General features: G+C 39.1%; 1 protein-coding gene across 4 annotated transcripts in view; it reads left to right on the forward strand.

The window, feature by feature from the left end:
• GRM1 (glutamate metabotropic receptor 1) overlaps window positions 1–13,100 on the forward strand; it is a 649,343-nt gene that overhangs the window by 618,644 nt on the left and 17,599 nt on the right. For all 4 annotated transcript variants that reach the window (XM_073557671.1, XM_073557674.1, XM_073557670.1 and 1 more), the window contains exon 7: window positions 6,581–6,707. In XM_073557671.1, the coding sequence (XP_073413772.1) occupies window positions 6,581–6,707 (127 nt within the window). The remainder of the gene's footprint in view (window positions 1–6,580; window positions 6,708–13,100) is intronic.

The following is a 13,100-nucleotide window of genomic DNA, read 5'->3' on the forward strand; positions in this document are numbered from 1 at the left end:
GGAAATTGCATACAGTCCAGAATCTGTCGGCGATTTCCAACCACTTTTCTGTGGTTGGCATGGGCATGAATTCGGGACAAAGAACGTTCCACAAAGTCTGGCAGTTTTCCGCTACAATTCCAGACAACATGGAGATTCCAATCCGGTACTGGAAGCGCAGTGACAAGAGGGTCTCTCCAGTAGCCAGGAATTTGTGACACAAAGAAAACAAAAAAAATTAATATTTGTGTATACGTAATTTTTTTTACACACGTTAAATTAAAAAAAAAAAAAAATCTGCAGCCTTTGGTTCAATACATGGCATCAAAAAATTACAGCAGCCTTTAGTTAACGACATGGCAGAATTGTAATTCTGCCAGATTTGGAAGAGTACATGTCACAACCAAGAAAAATCAGCAGGCATTGGTTTAGCAAAACTATGTACCTTAATGTGACCAGGAGCTGTTCCTCAGGAGTAATCGCACGCCGGAGCTGCGTGTCCTGTCTCCGGATGACTTCTTTTACCCGACCAAGCAAATAGTGAAAGGTTTCTTTGGTCATCCGGGTATAATCCGTAAATTTCTCCGGGTTTGCCTGGAGCTCGCTGTAGAGGGTGTGGTACGGTCCACTGCTCTCCCAGAGTTCAATAATAGGATGTATCCACAAACGCCTCTGCTGCCGTCTTCGCTGCCTCTCTCACTCCCTCTGTTCATGGCAAGCAACAGCATAAGCCTGAGCCATCCACATGTCCAGATCCAAGTCAAAGTCAAAGCTCTTCCAGCGCAGATCCATGTTTCTCAAGTCAAATGCAAGCAAATGTGAAGAATTCAGCTGTAAACAGGGGCTATAGAAAGAATTTCCATAAGACACGCCCACTGCTGTCCCATTGGTGGAGTGTGTTGCAAGAATTTTTCAAGGATTTTTTTCCAGTTTATTGCGCATAAAAAATGCAAACGCATGAAAAACACTTACAAATGCATAAAAATGCTGCGATTTTTTGTAGTTATGCGCACAATAATGCTACAGAAGAAATGCAGTGCTTACAAGTGTTTGCATGCGCTTTTGACATGCGTTTCATGTGCGCTCCAAACGCAGCGCAAAAAAACGCTAGTGTGAAACTAGCCTAAGATTGACCTAATTTGTTGAGCCACATGCACCTCACCAAATTTAGTGCATCTTAAACTATGTGTGTGCCCCAAAATAAAATTTTGATTAACACCAATATCTGATATACGTTTAAAGAAAAAAAAAGCAAAACACCTACAAAGAAAAGAAATACCATAAATGTGTTGATAATACCAAACTAAGAATACCAAAAAAAAGTGATAATCCAAAAAGAGATATTCCAAGTCCTACTGTATTAAAAATATATGTGCTTTATCAATATCTAAATCATGATTACACAAAAAATACCATAAAAAATTATGTACACAAGAAATATATTTATAGTTAAAAAAAAATCTTTATTAAAAAATATGTAAAAACAAATAACATATACATGTGATGTGAGGGGCATGGAATGGCGGACAAATCAGTAAAAATTCAATTTCATACTGTATATATAAAAAGTACATAACATATAATAACTATCATATGTAATATATATTATAGTGTATACTGATGCATACAAGGAGTAAATAAAGAGTGCACAAATGACAGTGATTCGATAATAAAACGCCATGTGGCAAATCATACTGTCAATGTATCAAAAGCATGATAATCCGAATATTATATAAATTAATTGGAAGTATATAAGTGAATAACATGATCAAATAATAATAATTCCCATACAAAAATAAAGTGCACATTATAGGAGAGATATACACTAAAACTGAACAACCATGATTGATCAGTTTTATTATATATCTCTGCTATCATGTGCACTTTATTTATTATAAGCGCCTGTACTTGATTTGAACAGTCATTTTGTGCTGAGTCCCTTTTAAAAATAATGGTTTAATAAATCTCCACAAATATATTAGAAAGTTGCATAGCTTTCATTTATATAGCAATTACTCTTTATCAACCTAAAGCAACAATTAATGCTAAATCATATTAACCAGATAGTATTTTAACACGATCCTGTTGTAATAAATAGTACATTATATTCTCTTTTAATATTGTGGACGCTATTGTTTCCTTATACCTGTCACCATGCACCTGGGCACACTGGAGGACAAATTAGTTCATCGACTCCCAGTTGGAATGTTGGTAAACATTGAGCTAGTTTCTCTTGTTGGCTTATCACTTCTGCGAGTTTATCACATGTATTGCATGCACCATTCAGGTAGCTAGGTTTCGCCTGGAAGTACTGCCAATAAATCCTCCCACTCAATTTCCAGGTAAACTGTGTAATTGAATGCTTCAAATAATTACTCGTTTAGTATTCAGCCACAGGTTGCTATTTATTACACACATTGATTAACGCATCTTTACAGTGAATTTACAAGTGGAAGATTTGTTGCAATATATTCATCTAGGGAAAAATATTTTGCCATACAGAACATATGGGGATTCAGGCAATACTCCACCTTGCAGGTTATGTATGTATGACAGTCGCCGTGTACGGATTATTAGATTTCTTGTTTTGAGTAATGGTTATTTGTAAAGCCGTGTCTCCATCCGACATGTCAGGAAGGAGGGGCGGTATCAGCCAGCGCCATGAACGCATTACCGCGGAGACCCGCTGAAAGCAAGAGTGTGCACGTAGTGTGAATGGGGAATCCCCTGCTATATAAAGTGAGAATGTGCACAAAGTATAAATGGGAGTCTTCTTCTATATCGAGACCCCACATATTGCGATGCCGAAAGGTACAGAAGGTGCAAAATACGATGATATTAATCATTCAAAATGGTTGATACATATCATGATTAATATCATCGTATTATGCACCTTCTGTCACTTTCAGCTGATACCGCCCCTCCGTCCTGACACGTCGGATGGAGGCACGGCTAAGCGGCACGTGACACTGCCCAGCGATGATCCTGGTTGCCGTGATAATGCGTCTAGGTGATCTGCTTGTTTTGCATCTCAGGCCTTTCTGTGAGTAGCATGCTTTAATGCACTTTTGCACTTTGTATTATTGCTTAGGCCTGTTTCACACTTCCGTTTTTGACCATCAGTCAAAATCCGCCGTTTTTGCAAAAAAACGGATCCGTCATTTTTTTTTGGCGGATCCGTTTTTTTCCCCATTGATTTGCATTACCGGCGGATCTTGACGGATGGCCATCCTTTGGATCCGTTTTTTTGCGGATCCGTCAATTCTTTTGCATCCGCCGAGATGCCTGGACGGACCATGTAACGTTTTTTGTGCTGAAGGATCCGTATTTTTATAGAGCACATGCCCGGAGGAATGAAGTCAGGTGGAAATTTAACCTTGAAATCATTTCTGGCGGACAGAAAAAAATTCTCTCTCTCTCTCCTTCCCGGGCAGCGGTTCCTTTAAAATTCTTCATTCATCGGATCCGTCAAAGAAAACGGTCCAGTGGCATCCGTTCACATCAGTTAACAACGGATCCGCTTTCCGCCATTTTCGCGGATTTTAACTGACACAAAAAACTGATGTGTGAAACAGGCCTTACGCTCCATTTACATATGGGCACATATTTATAAGCAATTGCACCAAGAAAGCATGTGGATTCAGGCCACAAACTTTATAGTCAGGACTGTGTCAGGATATCAATAGAAGGTATATCCTCCCTTTATGTTATTTTTCAAAGAATTGTGGGAATTATAGTCCACTCCATAACTCCTAACATCTTTCTTTCATTATTTTTGCACACTGGGTGCTAATCCTGGCATACAGACCTGGTAGGCAGTTTTTGGATGTGTATCTCCTTTTAATGATTTTATAATTACATATGTGTCACAATAAAGTTTATTTGCTTTATGGCATATAGCTTCTGGTGTCTCTTTTGATGTTGTTATGGTTAAGAAGTTGCCATTTTTGTGATATATTTCCTAGCAGTTGTCCATATAGGTTTTGCAGCAATATTTATGTTCTTTGATGCAACTTGAACTGACAGACACGTGTCATGCACTACTACAATCCGGAAATAAAGCAGTACAGCAGCTGCTAGCCTTATAGGCTAAGTCACTCGTAGTGCTGAGGATTCTGACACGGTAAATTTCAGGGAATAGAAAGTGAGTGCCAGATAGGTCCCTCACCATGGTTGCTTGTGCATACACCAGTTGTGTGAAAAAGTCTTTGACTCTTCCTGATTTCCTATTCTTTTGCATGTTTGTCATACTTAAATGTTTCAGATCACCAAACAAATGTAAATATTAGACAAAGACAACACAAGTAATCACAAAATGCAGTTTTTAAATGAAGGTCTCTATTATTAAGCAAAAAAGAAATCCAAACCTACAGGGCCCTGTGTGAAAAAGTGATTGACCCCTAAACCTAATGGTGGACTTCCTTTCACTAAAGATGTGATTTATGAAGGTAATTGCTTGTACCAGAAATTTGTAGGGGCTTCATAGCAAAAGGGGTGAATACTTACATTTAATTTGTGTATCTATTTTTCTCACTTTGCCTCACCAACTTAGGCCTGTTTCACACTTCCGTTTTTGTGTCCGCCAAACGGATCCGTTTCCGTTTTTTTGACGGAAACTGATGCAAACGGATCCGTTTTTTAAAAACGGATCCGTTTTTTTGACGGATCCGCGGTAACCGTAATGGAAGTCTATGGGACAAAAAAAACGGATCCTGCAAAAAAATGGCGGATCCGTTTTTTTACGGAAAACAACGGATTTTGACGGATTTGAAAAAACGGAAGTGTGAAACAGGCCTTAGACTATTTAGTGCTGAAGCATCACACACAAATCGGATTACAAAAATATTTAAACACAGGTTGTAATGTAACAAAATAGGTAAAAAGCTAAGGGGATGAATATTTTCATAAGCCACTGTATGTCCAGACTGTCCATATAGAACAAGTAACAGCTGACATTTATATACACAGTTGTGTGAAAAAGTGTTTGCCCCTTCCTGATTTCCTATTCTTTTGCATGTTTGTCGCACTTAAATGTTTCAGATCACCAAACAAATTTAAATATTAGACTGGTATGCCGAAGGATGTGTGCAATGATGCTTCCCCCTGCCGTTCCACTCCACCCGTGACTGTTAACGGCATCTGCCGGGAAAGCTCGCATAAATGTCAGGGGCACGACACATGACATAACTGTACATCTTATGTCTTGAAGGGGTTAAAACACAAAGATAAAATCACATTTTAAATAAATTAAAACATTTGTAAAAATTAATATATTAGATATTGACATATTCAGAAAAGTCCAATCTATCAAAAAATACAATTATTTAAGCCAAATGATAAACGGGAGAAAAAATGGAATTCCAGAATTGCTATATTTTTGGTCACTACACTTACCCCAAAAATACAACAAAATGTTGTGTACTGCAAAATAGTATCAATATAAAACATCAGCTCAGAGCACAAGAAAACTGGCTCTTGCTCAGCTCCATCGATGGAAATATTAAAAAAAATTACGGGTCTCATAAAATAGTGACACAAATAATAATTTGGGTGTTTTTTTTTTGTTTTTTTTTCTAATTTTTGATTTTTTTAATTACCCATAAAATAATTTAAAAAACTGGGCAAGTTTGGTGTTTCCATCCTCATACTGACGTGTAGAAATTCCCAGGCCAATTTTACAACACAATGAACTTCACAGTAATAAAAACACAATGGCAGAAATGCACTTTTTTTCACAATTTCAACGCATTTGAATGTTTTTTCTTGTTTTCCTGCACATTTTATGGTAAAGTAAATGGTGTCATTCAAAAATAAAACTTGTCTTCCAATTATTATTTTTTTTTAATAAAAATGTTATGTCTCATGCAACAAAGGGAGAAATAAACAAAGGCGCAAGAATGGAAAATTGCTTGGTGTTTAAGAGTTTAAAGAAAAGAGTTGACTACTGAGGATTCCAGAACTTATTGTCAAGGGACCCTTTTACAATATAGGCATTGTCCAATATGGGGAACCCCTTTAACGGCCATCAGTATTTAGTGGGCAATAACGTTCACTTTTCTACACAATGGCAATTCGCATATACCGGTTAATGGAAGATCTAAAGCTAATGTAGGTTGAAAATTAAAAATAAAAAATTAGGCTACTTTCACACTTGCGTTTTTTTGTGCTGCGCTGCGAGCGCAGTGCAAACGCGCATAAAAAAAACCATCATGCGTTTTTAATGCGTTTCCTTGTTTTTTGCGCATGGTTTTTACAAAAAAAACCATGCGCACGTCAGCGTTCCCATAGACTTTAATGTGGTTTGGGTGAATTCTGTGAGCATTGCGTGCGCATGCATTTTTTTAAGACAGGTCGGACGCACCAAAAATGCAACAAGTTGCATTTTGTGCGCCTGGGCGAACACTACAAAAAACCGCATGCGCATACAAATGCGTACAAACGCATGACAATGCGCACCCATGTAAACTATAGGGAAAAAAAGCATGCGCATGTATGCGCATAAACGCAGCGCAAAAAAACGCAAGTGTGAAACCAGCCTTACAGACACATTTCACTCAACCATTTGTTCTGATAGATATTATTTCCCTCTATGTTGGTTTAGGTGATCAGAAAGGGTGAAGTAAGTTGTTGTTGGATCTGCACCCCCTGCAAGGAAAATGAGTTTGTACAGGACGAGTTTACATGCAAGGCTTGTGATCTTGGCTGGTGGCCAAACCCTGGTCTGACAGGTGAGATGCCATGTTTTATAATGCATATTTCATACATATATTAAATTATTGTTAAAAAAAAAAAGAAATCATATGTTCAGAATACATAAGCTTTTTTTTTTCACATTAAGGATTCTACACCTCATTTACTACACACCAAGCGTAATAGCTATATTTCTGTTAATTCTTTGAAATGGATTAAAAGAGACTTTTCTTATAAGTAAAATTAAAAGTGATGGCTTCTAAAAGACTACAAATAGATCAATGACCCAGAAATTCCATACCTGGAGTTGGGAAGTAATTTTTCCACTTAAAATAAGGAAAATAGATAAATAGTGCAGTGGAACAGGTTAACCTTCAATTAGTTTAGTCTTAGGCCTCATTCACACATCAGTTTTTGACGTACGAGTACTATTTGTGGTTTTCACGGATAGCACTTTTACCTATGATATTCTATGGGGCTGTTCAGATTTTTTTCTCCGACAGAGTGCTCTGTGCAAAATCACGGAAGCATGTCGGATATTGATCCGAGTGACAGATCAGAATTGCCAATGTAAGTCTACGTGTTATTGAAAACATCTGACAGCATTTGGATGCCATCCCTGTGCTGTCCATTTTTCACTAACTGATAGATAAGAGAAGGTGGAAAAACTTTTTTTTTTATCATCGAAAATAACTGATGAAACTCTGGCAAAACAGATGAAAATCTGATGAAATGTTGATGAAAATCACTAATGAAAGTCTGTTTTTCTCAATGGTCAAAAAACCTGATGTCTGAATGAGGATTTACTAAGGGCACATTAATATGATCATTCTGTGCACAAAGAATATTATTGTTCTCAGCAGCACGTCAGCTGATTACACAGGACAATATGCTGCCGAGAGCAATAATTTTTAAGCCAGCTAAAAAAATCACTGCATTCGTCCAACTAGGATTTTGCTCATCTGTTGGATGTTTGCCAGTCTGTTTAGACAATCTGATAATCAGGAACTAATGTTTCTCCTTCCTTAATTATCCGCCCATCTAAAAGCAGCTTTAAGGCCTGGATCACTCATGCGAGAAACATAACCGAGTCTGGCATATATTGCTATGCGGCCGCACGCTCTGATCCGAGTGCCAGGTATTAACATGCGAGACTCGGCCGTGTTTCTCGCATGTATGATCCCGGCCTTATAGTCACGCACAGAATACTGAGGAGGAGGAAAGGAAATGGCTAAGCTGAGACACATATAGAAGTCTTCTTTATTTAGTTTCAAATGTAATATGAGGCAAAATAGAATCAGAGACAGAAAAGGAAAAGTTTATTACGTTGCTGCGCTCTCACTTCCTTTGGATGAGGCTCGGACGAGTGGAAGAAGTGAGAGTCCAGCCGCCCATTAGCAGCCACTGTTTAGCTGCAGCGCTCACGTGGCATAACAATGATACATGCACCTCGGCAGCCTCTGCACTGAAATCACTGGAATGGTGCCGATGCTAGAGGTAAGTATGTATTATTTGTAAAAGAGGGACTACATGTTTGAACTCCCCTTTAAGATAGACAGTGCTGGAATATATTTTAATCTTTTATGTATTTTCTTAGTTTTTTGTCCTTTATCCCATTAATTTATTAACTCCTCAGCATGATGACCACGCTAAGATTAATATTACTCCAGCATAAGTAATATTATAACAAATCATATTTTGTGCTCAAGCAACATTGCACTTCAAAGCTATTGTAAGCAGAACAGATAACTGGATAGAGACCCTGAATCTTGTATGGGAGTCTCTTAACATTTTTCAACATTCCACTTATAGATGCAGCAGTAAAAGGTTCACAACCTGTGCCACAAATTGTTACTTGAATTTTAAATGGCCGGCAGAAGGTTTTAACTGCAAATATAATACACAGAAATTACTGTGTTTCACATCAGGACAACATAAAAACACCATAAGGTGATATTGTAAAAGTTTCAAGCAGATGGAGATTACCGTCTACAAACTGTTAGCTTAAGTAGAGAAATTGCATGGTACAATAAAAATGTAAATGCAATTTTCTAAGCCATTCTTTTGTGCAACATCTTTGTTTAATGTCTAACTTATCAACAGGATCTTTTTCAATGCCGACTCTTTGTGTTTATGGCAAACATCTTGCTGCCTCTCACCCAAAATGAATGTATTATTTTCCCACTGCTTTCTAAAATGTTGACTGATAAGGTAAAAAAAACTATTTTCAACAAACGCTACATAAATCACTAGTACAAGCAATTATAAGAAACTAGTGCAAGTGATTATCAGAAACGTTATAATGTATATTATCAGAAAAATTTGTTTACTTCCCCACTTATCAGACTCTTCTTTCCTTTCCCCCCAAAATTGACATCCATTGCGAAAAATCAACTCAAGCCCATCTTGCTCAGAGGAGACAGACTGCAAGTCTTTTGTGACACAGACCATTGTCCTCTATGGAGAGAGGAGGAGTGAGCAGCAAGGAAAGAAACAGGCAGAGACAGACAGAAAAACATTGTGCAGAGATCTGTAACAACTGTTTTATCTCATATCAGAGCTTGATTCAGATCAAGACATCTGAACTTTGCTGTATAAGGCTATGTGCACACGCTGCGGATCCGCTGCGGTTTTGGCCACTGCGGATCTGCAGCAGTTCTGCAGATAGTGTACAGTAGCATGTAAGTCTATGTGATTTACAATCTGCTGTGCACATGCTGCGGATTTTTAACTGCGGAAAAGCTGTGGTTTTGAATCCGCAGAAAGAAATGACATGTCACTTCTTTTCTGCGGATTCTGCTGTGAAGTTTACCATCTCCTCCATTGTAGAGGTGATAAACCGCAGGGGAAAACCGCAGGCCAATCCGCAGGTAAAACCGCAGGTCATTTTACCTGCGGTTCCGCAGATACAAATCTGCAGACCAATCCGCAGCGTGTGCACATAGCCTAATATCATTCATGTTACTGCACCTCTTCTCTGTGAGCTGAAAAGTGAATGAAGAGAAGGCACTCCCCTCTCTGTGCTGTGTTGTGTATGGGAGAAATTTCTGCAGCTCATGTCCCCTCCCCAGCAAACAGTGGATTGCAAATTACAGATGGAGAGTACAGAGGAAAAAACTGGTGAGAAGTCACATAATGACCAGAAAAGTGTTATTCCTCATGTACACACAGGACAGCTTATTCTGAATAGTTACTTGAAAGCACAGTGTGGAGACACTAGGATCAGTGGGTGCTCTTGTCTGCTGGCCCGGCTGTCTTTAGAAAGACTGCATGGACCAGAGCTAATCCTAATGAACGCCCGCACTCTTTTCCCGTGTGTAGGATACTACTCAGACAACACAGGGTGAAGGTAAACAAGTGTGGCAATACTTTATTGAACCAACAGTCAATAACACATAGTATAGTCCCAACAAGTGCGTAATATGGTGCAAATTACAGAGTCTCACTCTTCAGCTAGCTCGCCAGTATTATAGCAGCTGCAATTTTAGGGCTTTCAGGGCTGACTACACTCACCAGAGGCTTTTGGGCACCCACAAAGAAGAGGTAATGATAAGATAAATAAGCTGATAATCCATTGGCCTGTATGGTACGTGGCCAGATGACCTGGTTGTCCAAATCTGGTTGCTCCACATGTCTTCATTGGCTCAGTGATGGGTAGTGGATCAAATTTGTATTCCCCAATTGGAGCCATGGTGCCTGGCTGCTGTTCTGTAAAGTCTCTCTGAAAACAGAGGCAGATCCCCCTTTTAAAATTCACAACTATCCTTCAGGCCATCATCCACAAGTCAGGGGAAAAGTGGGATGAAGTACAATGGGTAATCAACATATTAGCAAACATCAATTATTCAATTACCCTGTGTCCCTGTCTTCCAAGGATAGCAGCACAATAAGTTGCAACAAACATCAATTCAAGAGTCAACGTTCAGGCTCATATGAACAATGACCCAACGAAGAAAACATGTCTGGCCTCATCAAGAACAAATGCTGTGTTGTCACACAGTTAACCCTTTTAATAGAACAAAAGCAAAGTAGAAACTTTCACAGTCTAGAAAAACTTTACCAGGAATCTGTCACACAATGGGACACTTTTCAGCTATTACTATAGGCAAACAGGTAATAGAAATGTTAATCTACTCTTACCTTTATGCCTCATAGTTGCTGTCTAGATGTGGAGAAATAAACTTTTATTTCAATGTGTTAATGATTTCTTTCAGGATCCGGGGCGTGTGGTGCCTGGAAGAAATCACTGCCTCTACCCTTCATTATGCTATCACACCCCTCCGATGCATGTCACACTGACCTGTGACGTGCAGTTGTGGCTCTGGGATCCCACGCATGCGCCATGCACTTGCATGATAATCTGTACCTCTTCCTTCTCTCTATGTCAGTGTATTTAGTGTTCTTTTGCACCGGTGTTTGTGCACAACAACCAAAACATAGAAAGAAGGAAGAGGTACAGACAGTCGAGGAAGTGCAGACCGCATACGTGGAATTCCAACGTGTGATTCAAGCACCAGAACTGCATGTCACAGGTCAGTGTGATGTGCATGGGAGGGGGTGATGATAGTATAATGAAGAGCGGAGGCAGGGATTTCTTCCAAGCACCGCACACCCCAGAGCCTGGAAGAAATCATTAACATAATGAAATAAAAGTCTATTTCTCCACATCTAGACAGCAACTATGATGCATACAGGTAAGACTAGATTAACACTTCTATTACCTCTATGCCTATAGTAATAGATAAAAAAGTGTCCCGGGGTGGCTGAATGACCAGCTCTAAAGAGGATTTCCTCAACAGAAAGGTTTGACCTTATAAAACACTGGACAACAAATGGAGACATTTCAGAAGGATTATGGATTTAAACAATGTATGTAAGGCATATTTATCAATTTATCAATTTATCAAATTTATTATCGCCAAGTACATATTACATATATACAAGGAATTCTTTGTGGCAAAGAGGCAACATAATATATAACAACAGATACAACAAGTAACATCTAACAAGACAGATACAGTATATAGTCTACACATGACGATTTAATTGTTGAACAGAGAGTGGATAGAAGCTGTTCATATGGCGGTTGGTACTGCATTTGGGGACTCTGAAGCGACGTCCTGAAGGGAGTAGTTGGAATGAGGAGTGTCCCGGGTGAGAGGGATCGGATGAAATTTTCAATGCGTGGGATCGAATACTCTTATCATAAAGATCCTGGATTTTAGGCAGGGGGGAGCCTATAATTCTCTCTGCTGTTCTGAAAGTCCTTTGTAAGCGGAGTTTGTCATGCGCAGTGGCTCCCCCATACCAGACTATCAGAGAGGAACAAATCACAGATCTGATGACAGCATTAAAGAATAAGATCAGCAGATTCTTAGACAAACCATATCTTTTCAGCTGACGCAGGAAGAACATCCTCTGTTGTGCTTTTCTTATAACAGCATCCACGTTTTTCCCCCATTTAAGATCATGAGAGATGATAACACCAAGGAATTTGGTCTCTGTGACCCTAAGAACCACTTCGTCATGGATGTAGATTGGAAGTATCTCATGTTGATCTTTCCTAAAATCCACAACCATCCCAGCAGTTTTTTTAGTGTTGAGTACAAGATTATTGGCTTTACACCAGTCACATATTCTTTCCACCTCACTCCGATACAAGTCTTCAGCATTTCCCCTGATGAGACCAATCAGTGTCATATCATCGGCAAATTTCAAGATTTTTACTGAGTCTGCTGAAGAGATGCAATCATTCGTATAGAGAGAAAACAGTAACGGGGACAAAACACACCCCTGAGGTGCCCCGATGTTTGTGACCAAGGTGTCCGAAGTGAATGGTCCAACTTTTACACTCTGTATCCTGGCTGTCAGGAAGTTATAAATCCACAAGCATAAGTTGAGAGGGACTCCAAGAGCTACCATTTTCTTATGAAGTAAATTCGGATCAATGGTATTGAACGCTGAGCTAAAGTCCATGAAAAGAATCCGGACATATGAGTGCCGTTCATCTGTATGATCCAAAATGTACTTCAGTGCCAGATTGACAGTGTCGTTTGCTGAACGATTCTCCTTATAGGCAAACTGAAGCGGGTCCCATAGCTTCTGCGTGAATTTTATCAGGTGGGACATCATAATTCTTTCGAAGACTTTCATAGCTACAGATGTGAGTGCTACTGGTCTATAGTCGTTCAACTCAGAGGATCCCACTTTCTTGGGGACAGGGATAATTGTGGAATTTTTCCAACACTGAGGTACAACGCACTCTTTCAGTGACACATTGTATATATTTGTCAGTATAGGGGCAAGCTGGGTAGCACATACTTTCAGACACATTGGAGATACACCATCAGGGCCAGGTGCCTTTTTGATTTAATTCCAGAAAATTACTGAGCCCTACAATACTTGGATTATTGGCTCACATTATTTAACTC

Source organism: Dendrobates tinctorius, unplaced genomic scaffold, assembly GCF_039654945.1.
Source record: "Dendrobates tinctorius isolate UK_male_01 unplaced genomic scaffold, ASM3965494v1 ptg000250l, whole genome shotgun sequence".
Lineage (NCBI taxonomy): Eukaryota > Metazoa > Chordata > Amphibia > Anura > Dendrobatidae > Dendrobates > Dendrobates tinctorius.